We start from the raw sequence: 17,306 nt of genomic DNA on the forward strand, positions 1-17,306 counted from the left end.
GCGGGCGAGCCGCTCATAAGCGATGCTGATCGTTAATTATCGTATCATCGCTTCGCCGACAAGATTAATTTGACGGTCCGCTTTTGATAGGTTTTCCGCCGGTAATAGGACAGCCAGCCAGCCAGGGGCAGTCTGGTTAAATTACGTTTAGTAGTGATTCGATTCGCAGCGAGGCTCGGGGAGAAAAGCGCACGCTCGTTATGGAAATAGAATTATGAATGATGCCCAAACGGGGCCATTAACATAATTCTGCTACGCATCACAAAGCCTCATAAAATTAGCTTTCTTTCGGGCAAGTCCCCCCCCGGTGGCTGTCGATGCGAAATCGGTGCTCCAATAACCCCTTTTACCGGAAACTCCCAAACCGTCCCAAAACCGTCGCCGTCGCCGATAACTCGAAGAACGTCTTCTGAACGGAATCCTTGGCCAACCTTGGCGTGATAATGAGATGATAATGGGTACCGGTTTCCGGAATTCGAATCCGGCTGGGGTAGTGGCTGGGATTTCACAACCTCTGGTCGCTCTGGCCCTCCCTTTTGCTGGCCGACGCCCCACAAGAAAAGCGGAACGCAGAGTTTATGGCTCTACGCCGAAACTGGATTGCGCCCATTTCGCGCGCGCGCCTCCTTCTTTGAGGCGTGCCGATTTTTCGCGTGCTTTTGAACGGTTGGGCCATTCGAATTTCGGTACGGCGAGCCGCCAGCGAGCGAGACCTTGAAGTTCGTTCGGCCGTAGCCGCCAGTTGGATGAAGCCATAAGAGTACCGTGTGTCCGTGACCAGGATGCGAGTCCGGAGAGGAGTGAACCGGTTCAAGGATCGCTCGGAAACTCGATTTCGTTCGCATGGCCACGCTTCATGGTGGCGGTGAGAAAGTTCTTTGTCGCTGACGAGGAACTGATGATGAGTCAATTGAAGTTGTAATTTTATTGAACTTCGGTCTGCGGTCATCTAGTACCCACAGTCTGAGTAAGCATCGTCGTCAAGGTGCGATCTAGTCATCTTTGAGCGTGACAATCACAGTCTCGACAGTTCACCTGAGTTACCCGCAATATCCCCAGAATCTAAGGTACTAAAGGTATAAAAGGTCGCCTTAAGCAACGCTTCTGAACACGAAAATCAAGCAAACACAGATTTCAAAAGGTTCACCCAATCCTAACAGATTTGCGATGGACTCACCACGGAGTCGACCCAATCCCAATTGCATCACGTCCGGGCCGCGGCGATTGGTTCACAAATGTCAACCGCAGAGTTCCAAGGTTGCTCGATGGCAAAAACATCTGGCTTGCGTGGCACCACCGACCAGGTCCGGTTCAGTGCCTTTGTTTTCCTTGCCGGACGTTTGCGGAATATCAGCGTGCTGACGATGGTCAATTCCAAATCCATCTAACCCCGGTGATAGATTGGCGTCAATACTCAGTACTTCAATCAAGTCGGACTTCCCGAAGCCGTGGTTCTCTCCGCTCCGACACTTGAAGCTTGCAATAGGCACAAAAGGCTACTTTGACGCTGTTGATTAACGACCTGTGCTAGTGTCTGTGCTGTTCTGTTATCTGTCAAGCAGCGCGCGTCGGACGTGACCTACTCCACACACCGCGAGCGGTTATTGGAACCGCTCGCTGGCCAAGCTTGTTATCAAACGTCGGCCACAAAGTGAGGTTACCCTTCAACAGCTTACTTAACCCGCGTGCCGCGGGTCCGTCGCGCGCGTGCCGACGAAGATCCAGCCACGGGGCGAGTGACACCACCCAGACGCAGGTGTGGAACCTTCGTTACAACCCTTCTTTCGCCCTGGGGCTTTCCGCAGATTCCGCAGAGGCCGAGCGCGGCTCATTCGATTCGTTTGTTTTTTGGTTTATTAGTCGTAGCTGAAGCGTATCAAATAGCGTATTACATGGCGATCGGTTGATCGGTTTACGGTTCCCTTGTCCCTGGTCCGGGGAACGAGCAGTGCAACGTTCAGCCGCACGGAGGAAAGCGAAGCGAAGTGTGAAAACACTGCCACGAAGAGCGGTGAGGTGTTCCGCGTGGGTCGAGCCGGCTTACGGAAAAGTGTTGGTGAGAAGAAAAAAATGAGTTCCCCCGGAACGATACAGCAGTGAACCATCCGGCGGCCCATATTTGCCTACAGCCCCCCGAACGAACACGGCCTGGTGAATTGTTTGTGAACCGTTAGTCCTTCCTGGGGTGTGGAACGAGGTCACCATGCGGATCGTGCACCATCCGGGTCGGGCGGTGGACGCGAGTCTGTCGCTGGAGCAGCGCAGTGCCATGGGCGCCCTGTACGAGGCCAACTGGGACAAGGTGCAGTCGAGCATGAACGCCCTGATCGAGAGCCACCACGAGTCGAGCCCGAACCCGGCTGGTGTGGCGGTGGCGACGTCCCCTGGTGCAATACCTACCCCGGCGACCACCTACCGTTCCTCGACGGTGGCCGGTTCCTCGGAAGACGACGAAGGACTGCCGGACGAGGACGAAGATCGGGACACGTTCCAGGAGAGTTCCGGTAGCGGTGTGCTGAAGGCCCTCAATGGCTACCGGCCCGCCACGATCCGGCGAGCCCGTCGTCGTCAGTTTCCCGAGTGGGACGAGCTGAAGGAACCGTCGTTGACCCAGCTGGAGCAGCTCGAAATTGGCAGCAGCAAGTATCACACGGTCCGGGGTCGGATGTTTGAGGGCACGCACAAATCGAGACCCTCCTTGCGGGGAGCTGATGGAGGTGCGCTGGGAAGGTTCCACACGGATCCCTACACCGACCTAGCGACGGGTCGGAGCGCCGGTTCTACGCTGAAGCGATCGAACACGGTGGCCGCACAGATCCCGCAGGCCCAGCAGCGAACCCTCGACCGTCGGGAATTGTTCCTGCCGAAGAAGGCGGAACGCATCCGGCAGCAGCGGCCGGCGATCGACGAGTACTCGGACTACCAGCGTCAGCCGGTCAGCCGGTACCCGGGAGGTGCCGTGGAATCGGCCAGCCTCCGCGGCGTTGTAGATAGTCTCGACTCTAAGCTAAGATCCAGCAAGCTCTGTGATAATGGCGCTCGATACCGCGATCGGTCCAGTCCGGCCGACTATCGGCGCGGAAGTGACGACAGCGAGAGCAACCTCTCGATCGGTGACCGCATGACGACGTACCGCTCGGACAACGATCTCTGCTCGCAGATCTACCGCGAGGGCAGCCGAAACGGGTCGCTGGCCAGTATCCCGCGGGCTACGGCCACCCTGTCGCGCAACAAGACTATCCGGGGGCGCCCGATCCTGGAGGACATCCCGGCCGATCTGCTGCCCCGGATCGAACCACAGAAGCCCAAGAAGGCGGGCGCCAAGAAGGTCGGCTTTGGGAAGATGCTCTACAACACCATTTCCGCCGGGACCAAGTTTCCGCGGACGCTCCTGAAGTCCCACTTTGGTGGGGCACGTGACGGTGACACTTCGGAATACGAGAGTATCGATACTACGGGCGACGGTTACCATCAGGACGAGTCGCCGCCACCGTCATCGTTCATGTCGTCCTCGTCCGGGGCGTCCTCTACGGCATCCTCGTCACCCGCGAAGGGTTCGTCCACGTTCAAGAAGCTATTCGGTGGCAACCGTGCCACGGTGACGGCGGCCGGAAGTAGAAGTGGCAGCAGTAGTAGCAGCAGCAGCGGCACCAGTAGCAACCACAACACCACCGGTGGACATCACTATCCACACCGCACGCAACACTACAGTGCGTCCAGCTCGGATTCGGCCGAATCGTTCATCATTCCGACTGCCGGAGTGCACGGTGTCGGGGTCGGACTTGGTGGTGGTCGCTTCCCGTCGCTGGTCCCAGTGCATACCTACGCCCGGAAGCGGCGCACCGGCAACCTGATAGCGGCCGAGCCGATCTACGGCAACGTGGAGGAGATCTACGCCACACCGGACGGTAAGTCGGCTATTCCAGAGCGAGCTCCGGAGCCAGTTTTCAGTCTCAAATACTTGGCCTGGGGGTCAAAGACCGTAGCGCTCGGCTTACACTGTGGGACGTTCAACCGCAATCTTAGTCCTGGGAGCTAAATGACTCCTTCTTCAACTTTCATTACCATCCCGAACACATCATCATCATCATCAGGCATGATCGTCGTCAACTTTGTCTACGTCACGATCGCGTCCATTATCGATCGGGACCGCTGCCGAGGAAGCGAACCCGTAAGGGCACGGAGTTGCGTCTAGGCGCGGGTTCCTCTTCCGATGGGACCGTGGGAGCCCCGGAGCATTATATCGCCATCCATTCGGTAAACGATCCTTTCACGACGACGGCGAAGATGCCACGACTCGCTCGACGGCGACGTGTCGCTAACGTCCTCCTAATGGATGGATGTGTACCTAGGGACACCCGGGACCTTGGGGGTCGCCGTACCTGGGAGCGCAAACATCAGGTCCGGTTTCGACTAAGTGGCCAACGGGGAACTGGCTGGCTTCTGCTCGCGCCACACCGTGAGCTGTCCAAACATTGCGAGGCTTCTGCAGCGTTGCGACTGGAACTACCGGCCGTGTTCCGGTGGCAAACAAGACTCTCAGCCGACAGAGACGCTAGACCATCATCCGGACCATAGTTTTGTAGACCCACAATTGAATATTGTCAATGTAAACAAATTCTGTGGTCTGTCTGTAGGGGTCTGTCTGTATCTCCACAAGTCGGGGAGCCGATTCGGTAATACTGGGCCGACCAAAAAGGCCCGGTGGTCACAATTTGAAATGCTTTCCCTTTCATGCGTTTGTGGTGCTCAGCGATTATAAAACATTAACGTATTCCGTTCGCCGTTCGAAGAAGCGTAATTCATCATCTTTCCGAGCGCCGCGCAGCTATTAAATATCACTCAACACTTGAGGCCATTAGAGGGTGTCCAGTTTGCTGAGCGGACAAATCGACGGCGGCGTGTACCGAAAAAGTGCCCTCCCGTCCGAAGCAAATGGCTCCATTTATGTAAGGCCAGGGAGATATTCAGCCTGGGGGGCGGGCTACGCGTGGCATTTGACACGGACCACAGACTCCTGGGATGCGCCGGTCCATTACCATAGATGGTCGTGCGAATCCACTGGATGCTCCCCTTTGGAAGAGGGTGTCTTCCGCGTGGATGACATTTTCGTGCCGCTCCTTGAGCCTTTTCGGAACGCAGGCTGCCCATAAAAATGTGGTCCATTCGCGGAACCTGACATTTGCTGCCCGGTTATGGCATCGATCGCGCGCGCGACACATCGCCGACCAGCAAGGGGTGACCGCCTGATCGTCTCCACGTCCCATTGAAAGCCGCTGAAGAAAGTCGCCCCACACGGTTCGCCGTGGGGTAGCTTTCACTTTCCACGAATGCCGCACGGGGCCAAATGCCGGGAAGATGATCACCGTGCCGTCGGGCGCCTGAAGGGCTGGACAACATCTTGTTTAGCACCCGCGAATGCGCACCGAAAGTCGTCCGCTCGCGAGGCTTTGATCCGCTCTCCGCACGCCCCGCTACAGACTTTCGCCGCGTCGCCTCCGGAACCTGACGGCCTGATAGTAGCCGCCGGTCATCGCATAGATCCGCAGTAGCCACCGTTCCGAAGGGTCGTTCCCGAGTAACCTTTCACCGGCCGCGAACAGGTTGCTGCGCCACGTTGGATTACTGTTGTGGCTACTTCTCGGCGGATGTGTCGGCTGTTTTGCGTCTTCCCACTATCCTCGAGCGCATCCTGTCCCCCACAAGCAGCGGGCAGCGCGTTGCGCAATTCGCCAAATGCGTGATGCTAATCTGTGAGCTCCAGCTGGCCTCGGTTCTGGTCTGGTCCCCAGCCGCTCTATCGACACTTTCTCCACTCTGACATAAGCGATGTTAGCATACATTACGAAAGAGCCGATAACTAGTCGCGGGGAGATATCGCCGACCCTCGTGGCTATTCGCGCGACGGACGCTGAGTTGGGTAAATTCGAAGTCAAATTTCACCCTTCCCAGCTAAGTGCCTGAGGGCGATCCGCCTGAAAGCCCCCCTCCCCAAAAAGCCTCGTCTTCAATAGGGCAACGAAGATCACATACGCCGGGTGCGCCATGCTGGGCTCATTATCACCACCACCCCCGGGGGGTGGTTATTAGAAAGAGTGCGCGCCGGACCAGCCCTTTTGGGTCCGCCTACCGCCAGAGGGCGATATGCTGATTAAGGAGAAAGTCCCAAAGTTTTATTGCTTTTCTATTGTTGAGCTGCACAGAGCCGGTCGATGCGATCGATCATGCTGTTGTTATGTTTAGACAGACTGTGAATGATGTTGAAGATCCCCAAACATGTTATTAAAAACCCAACGCAGGTTTAAAGTGTTGCCGTACAAAACAAAGGTTCTGTAATGGGTCCTTTAAACTGTGCAGCTTCCTGACGGCCAGATCCGGCCGCTCAATCCGTTTGGCAAACCACAAAGAAAAATAGGAAACACTAGAGAGTATGAGAGAGACGCTGGATTGAACGCGATTCCAACAACCCCACGGTTGGCGATTGTAATTTATTCTCATAACAATTTTACGGTGCTTAAACTTACAGTTGCTGCTGCTGGGCGGGCCAGACTGGAACCGATTGACCCATACCGGCTCCCCCGGTGTCGGTATCGGTTGTGCCATCTATCGAGTGTGACCAATCTACGATCTGTTGTTGCAACAACAGCCAGCCACCCAAAAATATATGCTGTTAGTTTGTAGTTTTTCGGACCGCATTATTGGGCTTGAAAGTGGAGTTGAGTGGGTTGCAAAACCGCCTTTTTTATTTTAAACCTCTCAACCGACAGACATACACTCGGCGTTCGATGATCGAGATTACGGAACGTTTCTTTGAACTTTTGTGATCCGCGTCTCAGAGTTTATTTTTGCATCTTTCAAGATACTGCGGTTGCGGCCGTCTCGCTGCCACCTTTATCTGAAAAGTCTCCCCGAACCACGACGGTATTGCACCGTTTTGTGGCCACTTTCACTCTTCACTCGATCGATCCCGTCGGCAGCCGGCGGGACGTGTCGGGCGCATCATGCATTCATGATCACCTAACACAAAACATTACATAAAACCGGGTCCGCGCCTGCCGGGGCCTGGCCTGCCATGGCCTGGCCATGGCCTGGGTACGGCGAAAGTGCATTCGTGCCTTGGCTGCGGGTTTTTGCAACGCAAACAACACGCCAACACACAGCGCAGCAGATGCAGCGCATGGAAATCGAGCGTACAGCGGCCAGGTTGCCGGCAAGTCGGCAAGAAAAATGACCATCGGCCTCGGCCGCCGCCGATCCTTTTACTTTTTTCGATGCACGCGGGGATGCGCTCCGTTCGCTCCGACGATGAAAGGGATGATTGAATGGAAAATAAACAGCGGCGTGATAAATGGCCGCCGTGCCAGGCGAAGAACGTTGCCTTTTATTCGCACGCGATATGCATTCCGGTCGTGTCCGGGATACCATTATTTATGCTCGGATGGTAAAGTCAGGGCGGTTCAGGATACCGATCCATCATGGCGGCGGACGCTGGCTTGCCGAACTTGAGAACTGGAGAGTCTTGTTTCGGAGAAGAATAGCTCGGTATCTGATTACTAATCGCGATGCTTCTCCTTTTCCAAGTGGCCAAGCCGATCGGCCAGAATTCAGGGAACGCGGAATGTGATGCAAGATACCCCCCGGCGGCTGAGTGCAGTAATAGGATGATTTATGCGCCTTCTTTCTTACGAAAGATCGGCCGAGCTGCAATACATTAAATAACCTTAATTAGGGTCACCACATCACGCTGTCGTCGTCGTCGGATGAGCGGAACGATTTTCCACCATATTTGTGGTTTCCTCTGGGCCATCGCTAATAATCAGATCCCGCCTCGGGCAAGGCAGCTACCGTGTGGTGATGGTGGACCGTCAAGATCATTACGGCCAAGATCGGTATCGTCTTCATTTGCATATAGCATACGAGAAAGGTCTCTCGATGGCGGCCCCCACGGCTCAGCATTTTTTTTTTATGCAGCCCGCAGAATACATAAGGGGCGGCCATTAGTGGGAGGGATGATGGCCCCCGGCCAGATGCGCTCTGATTGTCATCGGTTTTGTTTTCTTCACCCTCGCATGAATTATGACACTCGCAAAGGGGGTTCGCAAAACCGTGACCGAGGCGTCTCATCTCATCGCGAGCGAAAAGTAATAGGAAAAATCGTCGAATCGAAATTGGCAGCCACTCCAAGGGTTTGTGGGGAGCTCACATTTCGCGGAGCGGAATTTTGGTACTTCAAATGGTATCCAATAATATTTGCCAAACCTTGACACACTGATTTGCAGCTAGGCCCCTGGAACTGGAGCTCTATTTTGTGGGAGTCAACATAAGCCGACCTCGGCCATTGTCGGCAACCTGTGCTTCTATTTACCGTCCACAAATGTCCGCCAGATTGGTTTTCGGTTTGCCGTAACGCGCTTCGACCTCCCCTTGTGGGGTCTGTATGTTTTTGTCGAGTCAATCCAAAGCCGCCCCCGGCGTCATAAAACGGCAGGGTCTTCTTTAATCGGTGGTGGTGCTGCGGGGGGCACTCCTAAACAAACAACCAATTGTGCCGAATCGGGGGCGCCGCGGGGCCCGCGAACTCGACACGCAAACGTAAACGCACGCGCGCAACAAACGGTTGGACGGAAGAGAAAACTGGAGCGTCTTCGTCCGTGACGCACGCTGCCCACCGAGCCGAAAGTGGCCGACAAATGTTTTACATGGCGCTGCAGTTTGTGCACGTGCCGGGGATGGGGGGTCTCTCTGGCCTTCGACAGCGGCCACTCGAGAGAGGGTCCTCCGAATGGCAAATCGAACCGATCGAAGTCGAACCGATCGGAAACAATCATACTCCGGTTCCGGCGGCGGCGGCGGTGAGTGCATAAAATTGGGGAAAAGTTACCACCCACCACCACCCACCACCCACACCACGTGGGGGCCGCGGAAAGTAAAAGTGTGCGCGGCGGCGGCTCTGGCTCCGCTTAACCTCGGCCTCGGCGTTTTCGATTTTGCGATTCAAACTCTCATTATTTTATGCTGCGTTCGGGGGCCCGGAAAAGTTGCCAAAACGTGTCGGAGGCCCGTTTCCATCGCCTAGGCTCCATGGCCAAAAACATTTCGGGCACCGGGGGGTGTAGTGTTTTCAGCGGATTTCGAAAATCTAAACACTTTATCGCCGTTTGTTTTGACCGTTTTTTTTTTTAGCTTGTGGTCCGGAATGGTCCGGAGTGTCGAGTTCAGCAAACTTTGCGCCCAGTTTTGTGGCCATTCCGCCTCCCACCCGGTCGATGAGCGTCATCGGGCGTAGAGCGATAATCCTTCGTCGAACCGCCGGCCCACAGGTCCCGTTTTTTGGGGGGGGTTTCGATAAACTCACGCACGTGTGCTTCATTTGCATAAATATTTCCATAAATTCGAGCATATCGGCCGCGGCGGCGATCGTCTATAATTAATGTCGGTCCGAGGCTTACCTTTGCGTGTTTCTTTCCAAGGAGCGATTGGCGTTGAATCGCGATTCAAACGGCCGTTACTGTTGTTGTTACGGAAGACGGAAATGTTGCGGGTCGCCGTTAGCAGCTCATAAACTAACACTCGGAGACCGCGCATTCTCCCGCTGCGGGAAGGCCTCACAGGGTTTCGATCCGCCAATTCGGCCAATTTCCGAAAGGCCACTCGTGCTCGCGCCCGCGCCCAACGCTGGGATTGCTCATTAACGGTGGTTGGAGCAACTTTCCGGCTTTGGCACATGGTGGTAACGGGACCCCGGGCAATCCTTGGTCTCTGGCAACCCGGGTCTCTCGGCGTTTTATTTATTTAGTTTCATTTGTTCCTCTTTGAAACCTGAGCAGCCAACGAGCAGCCGAAACGTCTTCCCAGGTCGAAGCCGGGTCGGTGAAGAAGCGTTCGATTCGGCGTCGGATTTATGGCAATAAATCTCCCGGGACTGGGGAGTGAATTATTTTCCGGTTTTTCTCCGTTTTGCCACCAAAACATGAATCGCGGGAGGAGAGGTACAGCTCCGGACACGGAATTGTTTAGCCTCGCTCCGTGTGGCCGTGGATTGCACCGAAAGTTTTACTTTTGAATTTTGTAACGCATTTTCTTACGAATTGATTAACCGGCATGAGAGGAAAAGTTGCTTCCAAAAGACTCGTTTGTGAAACGTGATATTGTTTTGCGATCGACGCAATGCGTCTTTGAAGGTTGATCACTGTTGTTGTTCTCTCTCTCTCTTTCTATATTTCTATCTCTCCCACTGTATTGCATTTAATTGCATCTAAATCTATGTTTTCTCATTTTCATTTCCCAGGTAAGTGGTGCCTCTCTGTGCACTGAGCTCGGGGCAGCGTTGGCAGCGCAACAAAACATGAAATTGACAGAAGGCTGTAAGTAGGCTTTGAGCGGGCAGCGAACGAAAGGAAAACATATCACAACAAATCTTGCTGCAATCGGATCGAATCGAGCCTCAGAAAAACCGGTGCTCCACTTTCATTGCCAGGCCAGGCCAGGCCAAGGAGCTGGAGCAGTTCTGCGTGGCTCAACGTTGTTGTCACCCCTTATTCGTAGATCTCCAGCCGGCTCTCGCAGGCACCCGACCGCCGCCTCCTGTGATGTGCCAGTTAGTTGTTAAATGTCATTATCAGGGCGCGGCCCAACGGCAACGAAAGCAAGCTAGGACCCGGTATGGCACACAGGCCCGTCCTGTCGAACCTGTTCCTCTCTCTGGTGAGGGTTGTGGTCTAGTTCCCTTTTCACGCGTAAATCAAACGAAAACAAAAGCGAAATTACGTGCCTTTCACTTTACTTACTCTCTGCGCGATCGGCCATCGACGGCTCTAGCCCGTTCCAGTTGCCGTCGTTCCATTTTATGCTCCCATCTGTGACGCCAAAAACGGCAGACGAGGACTGCTGGTTCTGGGCTTCGTTTTATTAGATTTCACTTCTGGTGTCCTCAACGCAACGTGGCTCTGTGGCATTCCCAGACGATGCGGCAGCCCTAATGCCGCCTAATGGGAACTAGTTTCGCCAGTCGGCAACCCTTCAGCTATGCAGGCTTGCGAAAATTGCGATCGCTGCAACTTGAAACGGCTCGGCTTTTTGCAAGACCCCAACATTCTTTGAGGGCACACCGTCAACGAACTTGACCCTCGATAATGAAGATTTTCTTCATTAAAAGCGCAGCGCCCTATCTAAAAGCTCATCGATTCGTTGGCCTGACCCGTGCCAAAATGGGGCCGAGGCAGAACAAACCCTTCGGAGGCCCTTCGAGTCGCTAAGGCAAAGGTTCCCACAGACCGTTAGGTGATCCCGTCCCGTCGCCAGCCAGCCAGTCCGAGAACTGTGTTTAGCCACCGTAATGGGAGGATATCCGTCGGTGCAATCGGTGGCGGGACCGGTTCACCGCGCTAAACGGAGCCACGACACCGGTGACTGGACCGGGTACCGTGTGGAAGAAAGTGGTTTGACACGATCATTAAAAGGTTTCACCTTCGGTAAGCGATTCGCCGCCGTCGCCCAGTCCCAGTTTCAAAGTCCGGGCGATTGCGATCAATTGCGAGCGCGGCTTGGTTACGCCGGATGCGGCCCTACCTTAAGGGCTGACCGGCTTCGCTTGGCTCGATTCTATTTCTAGCCCAAGCCCAAGAGGTTCGCAGTCACGCGCTACCGTCGGCCGTATCATAAATTTGACATCTCGCACAAAACGGGGTGCAGCCAGCCTGGCAGGAGTAACGCCCGCTTCCAAAACCAAGCCACAAATGTCATTGGAACCACGGGGCTGAACTTTAAGAGTGGAGGTAGCTCACGACCACCATCACCCATAATTATTGGCGGCCCGTTAGGCGCGGAAGTTCTGCCGAATCCTCACTCCAAGGATTGCCAACTTGATCGACCTGATGGTGGCCGCTCCCAACTCGCGATCGTACGTCAAGTTGGGGGGAGTTGCAAAACTAATTCACCATTCGATGTGTAGCGGGCGCCCAACACCTTCGGTTCCACTATTTGGCACTCGGGCTTCGGTCGTGACTCCGGGACTGGGATTAGCCCCCACTTCGACGACGGCATCGCCTCTCTAGAGCGGTGTGTAGGATGCGCGCGCCATTCTAAAAAACGGTGCAGGTCCCCGTATATCCCACGCCGCCGCCGTCGTGGAACGTCGCGGAAACATTATCCGACGAACGATGGCGACGGCGACCGTAAATTCCTCACTCGACATTTAGCGAGACCTTCGCCCGGACGACAAAGAGAACTGCAAACATGGCATGGCGGGGCGGGCGGTACAGGTGGTTGGGCAGGCCCTTCATCTCCCTTTCAGGTTGGGTCCTTTTTTGTTATCGCCGACGAGGCAGATTATAGCGCTCTCTAGTGGCCTGTCATGTCGAACGAATGATTTATGATATGTACTCCCGGGGTGAGAGGGTCGCTCCGAGGAATGGCCGAGGCGGGTGACAAAGTGCAAAGAACGTTGATATCAATTGGCCGGCAGCCCGCTAGCCATCCGGGTGTCGTAGAGAGGCACTTGCTCTGACAGTTGCTTCGCCGACTTCATGTCGTTGGTGGAGACCCATCAGGTTACATAAAGCGGCCAAAAATATGTGTTGTTCCGTGTAGATCGGGGCGAGTTGTAGAAATATGTTGGCCAACTCGCCAGCGATCGATTGCTTATTTTACTCACAAATCACCGTCAACAGTTGACTGCCGGCGGAGCTTCCGGGTCCGGGGCATTCTCTTCGTTTCTCGCCACTAGTTCGCCAGCTGGCACCTCTTTTTCTGATGGAGCCGTAAGTACCTGTTAACGAGTTGTTTGCACGGCACACCAGCGCTGGCCACCAAGTACCGATTTCCGATGGTGCCGCTTCAAAGCAGCGAAGCAATAGGAGGCGAGAAACACGGTCCGTTGTGTGTGAAAAAGAAGCACAAAAAAAACCGTTCGCCCAGTGGGGCTAAGTGGCGCATCCCTAGAAACGCTCGCTAAACGCCAGGTTGGTAAGCCGTTCGCTCGGAACGGCCGTTTCGTTTGGGCCGGCCGCGATCGATCATTCGAATCGATCACACTGTACCGAACCTGCCGATTGCAGAACCTGGGCTTCTGACCGCAACCGTGTACATTGTTTCGCCGCGGCCCCAATTGGCAACCGCTCGAGCCGGGGCCCAGTTATGTTGCCGGATCACCGAACGGAACGATCGGTGTGTCCGATCGGCTCGTTAGCATATCTCGCACATGCGAGCTCCTTTCGGCCACATAAAACACTTTCTTTGCGTGAAGCGCCGTCTTAGAGGGCCGCTAGCCGCTATTGGTTCTTGATTGATCGAACTTTGACGACGACGAGCTGTCCACACGGTGGGCACTGCACATTGTTGCATCTTGGCGGCACTCCAGCTCGTTCGAATAGCGTCTTATCGGACGTTACGATTGAATACGATTTTTCCTGCGCCACATTAATCATTAGTCGATGCATTGGTTCATCGTGACGATCGATCGATCGATTGTTGCAAAATGGCGGCCCATTAGAAAGTGCTTAGCGCGATTCGGACAATTTGAAAGTTGTATTAATAAGTAAACCGGCCAGGTTAACTTCGTTAAGCCCAGAAATTTAATAGGTTCGACGGATTCCGAGTTCGGAACATATTTACTTGGATATAAAGGAGGACATTCTAAAAGAGATCAGAGACCCAGATTTATCAATCTTTTAAAGGCAAATAAGGTTAATGAGTAAATTATTCATTACGTACATGGGATTCACAATGAATTCGCATAGTGTATTCATGTATTATTAACATTTTATTATTAATCAGTAAAACTGTGAATAAATTCATGGGGATTTTATTCAGCTATTGTGGCTCAACTACAAAAAAGAATGACTATTTTAATGAAAGTATTGTCCGTCGACGAGATAGGGTTTTGAAAGGTTTCGGCTGTTTAAATGTTGAAAAATCAGTTTATTACATCTTTTATCCCATTCTGGTCGTTGGTTTGGCTTGCTTCAAACGCATTCATCGTTATCGATGGGATTGTCCATCAATAATCTTATTGGGTTTTAAAAGCTCACACTACACCATACCTTTCATATCCCACCATATGCACAGCATAACTTTTGCACTGTGAATATTTCGCTCTGGTTACGATGGACCTGGATAAGTCCCGTCGGACATCAATTCGCTTTTATTTGGCAGAAGAAGTCGAAGGACCGCGAAACCAGCGCGATGGGTGATCAGAAAACTTTTCCAAATAAACAACATAATATGACACGGGATCACACTCATCTTTCGATCCATAATCGCTGCTGCTGCGCGGTGTGCCAAAGAAGACACTCGAACAGGGGAGCCGTGTGAATTCCTCGCCTCTGCGATGGCATAATTTTAGCTTCACACCTAAGCCGCCAGCATCATCTGGTTCGCGTGCCGAGCGAAAATGCTTCCCATTCGTCTCGACTACGGCTGAGAAATGTGATAGTTTAAATTTACATATCTCTTCAGCCCGACGCGAGCGACGAGTCACTTAAGATCTCGGCCAAACAGCTTATTACATAGCTTAAGGGGGAAGGTTATCATACGTATCATCTGCCGGCACGACACCAAGCCGGCTCACCGTTTTCCCAACACACACTCGGTGCATTTATCTAATTTCGCTTCGAAAACGCTTTCGCTTTCCATCGCGATCGCGCGTCTATGAGCGTCAATCAAGCCGGAGTTTGCATAATTTGCGTGCATCATCGTGCGAAGGCTGCCCCCCGGTACCCCCGATGGCGGATTGCACATTTCGCCCCCCACACACACCCCTAAAGGCCGGGTGCCTCCCAAAAATTGCACACTCGGTTCGGTTTCGGGGAGTTTTGTTTGCCACGCGCGATCCCCTTTCGCAGACGAGTTTAAATTTGCCGGAGTGTCGAAAGTGTCTGTGAAAAGTGAAAACCGGCTAATTTCACACCAGCCGGCGGGTGGCCAGAATCGAATCAACGCCCAATCTTATCGCTCGTTGCAATCGAGTGCAACGCGCCAATGGGGCCAATTTACTAATTATGATTGCACCCGTCGCTCCACCGGGCGACAATTATGATAATCAACGCCGTCGCCATCGGCTGGCCGGGTGAGAAATCGAACTATGTGTGCCGTGAGCGATGTTTTCTCGTTGGCGCAATCCGGGGCAACATCGAGTGCTGCATCGGTGCATTCTGCGGTGCAACGGTTCGTTGCGATCGAGCCAAACTGTAGCCCCTCAGGCGCGAAATGCGAAATTGGCGCGATCCACTGGATGCCGAACCATTTCGAATAGCGTTTCGTTTATTCTTACGAAACAACCTCTCTATCGCTTCGGTTTGGCAATCAAGAAGCCCCGAGAAGAATGCCGATTATAAGGCCCCCGAATTGCTTCTTGAGGGGAGAGACTTAATCCGTGGTGCCCCAAAAAGACCTCGAGTGGATATCTTCCCGCTTGGTCTCGCCAAGCAGCGTTAGTGCAGCTTTTTGTCGAATGGTCCAATCTGGGACACCGCCATTGAGCTTCCTGAGCCCCACATACGCTCAGTGTACGCCACGAAATTGTGTTGGCCCTCAATAACCCTTCTGCAACGACCCGAAACACATTACACTCTCCGCGATGGCGTCAATTACAGCTCCCGAGTGTCCAATGGACCTACTTGCTGTGGTGGGCCATTGCGGAAGCTCGTTCCCCAAAACTACTTGGGCGCGGGGTACAAGATAATGATTCAATCACACTCCGGTACTTGGGTCTCTGTACTCGACTATGTGCAGGTGTGTGGCTAGGAAAGGAGCCAACTGAATGTGGGTTGCCCTAGACTGGTGGTGTCGGTGGACGAAAAATGAGGTCTCGAAAATTGACGGAGAGTACTCTAAACGCGGAGGACGTTCGCTCGGAAAAATCATAAATACTGCTGCCCCATTGAGGTTGATTGCGATCGATCGACAGCATCCTAGTGTCAACTGGCCAACGAGCTAGAAGGCAAACGCAGTTCCGAAAGTCCGGAAAATCGATTTTGCGCCACGGTGCCGTGAGCTGGTTGCTTCCGACAATCTCTTCGCTTCGTGGCCCAAGCAATTTGTTGCTTCGCCATGTGGACGTGATATATTCACCCACCAGGAGGGTTCCGCTGTGATGGGCAAACAACGCCCCCAACCGAAGCGAAAGGAGTCGGTTCGTAGGTCCCGCCGACAGATATTTCGCTGGAGACGAGTAGTGCCCCTTATTCATCAAAATAAAAACCCATACGAGGGCTTGGAGCTTTGTAATTCAAATCCCGCCCCGGGACGGGTCGTTTGCTTTTTTCGTCCCTCACTCTTGCTGCAAAATTGGGTCAGCGAAGCTAACCCTTCTCGGAAGGCTTCTCGGGGCGAAGAACACCGAAGAAGGTGACTTCCCAGAATAGATGCGCGACCGCAGCATGAATCATCCCTACGGCGTCGATGGGATGACTAACCGAACCGAAAGGCCAGTCTTGAAAGTCAATGTTGCCACCTTAAATCGTGCTCGAAGCAAGATATCAAATCGCACTCCAATCGATGATCGGACGATCGAAGATTTGCAACGCTAATTATGGGCTGATGCGCGCACGACTAGGCTCTCGACTGTTACTTAATCCTTCGTGCGCGCGAATATGCAAAATTTGTGTGACTTTTCATCCGGTTTGGTCCGGACGGACGAAACATTATGCCAACGATATGGGTTTTGACTGTGCGGTAATAGATATGAAGTCTGTGGTCCTTTCGTCCGTAACGTATTGGATCGCGGATCGACGATATTCAGCGATCTCCAATCGATCGAAGGAGTCGAAGATTAAGGGGGAACAACGATTATCCCAATCTTTGTTGGGCTTGGCTTTGCTTATATTTTTCGCCAACCCAACCTGCTGGCAATTCAATTCCGGCATGTACCCTTACGGGGTCCGTTCGGTTTAATTACATCTCGCCCTCCCAAAAACCCGATTCACACGATCGGTGCCCGGTTTGCTCGGTGCGGTCCGATCATTATCGGTACCGCGGGATCGATCGCGGATCGAGGCCAAACATATGCGGGAGCCACTGATAAATCCATCCTCCGAACGGACGGCCGACGAAGCAGAATCTACCCGAGGAACAGTGGCATCGGTGCGCCGTGGCCCACTTCTAGCCACAATGAAGCGACGATCCGTGAAAGAATGATGTCTGCCAAATCGGGTGAACGGTGAAAACACAACCGCCGAAATGTACCGGAACCGGCAGCGAGCGAGAGAGCGCGGCTGGCGTGGCAAAGAAATTCAAACGGAACACTCCCGAATTGCGTTTGGCCGGGTTTTGTTCGGACTTTGGACGATCAGTTGAAGTACCGCGAAGTA

General features: G+C 53.6%; 1 protein-coding gene across 5 annotated transcripts in view; it reads left to right on the plus strand.

Moving 5' to 3' along the window:
* LOC131212899 (cGMP-dependent protein kinase, isozyme 2 forms cD4/T1/T3A/T3B) overlaps positions 1-17,306 on the plus strand; it is a 77,035-nt gene that overhangs the window by 48,387 nt on the left and 11,342 nt on the right. The window contains exons 1-2 of one of the 5 annotated variants that reach the window (XM_058206977.1): positions 2,204-3,845; positions 14,298-14,306. The exons of 2 other annotated variants lie outside the window; for them this stretch is intronic. In XM_058206977.1, coding sequence (XP_058062960.1) covers positions 2,204-3,845; positions 14,298-14,306 — 1,651 coding nt within the window. Of the gene's footprint in view, positions 1-2,203; positions 3,909-14,297; positions 14,307-14,700; positions 14,712-17,306 lie in introns of those variants that run through there. 2 more of the 5 variants (XM_058206976.1, XM_058206975.1) reach the window with 2 other exon arrangements.

The sequence above is a fragment of the Anopheles bellator genome, chromosome 2, assembly GCF_943735745.2.
Source record: "Anopheles bellator chromosome 2, idAnoBellAS_SP24_06.2, whole genome shotgun sequence".
Classification (NCBI taxonomy): Eukaryota; Metazoa; Arthropoda; class Insecta; order Diptera; family Culicidae; genus Anopheles; species Anopheles bellator.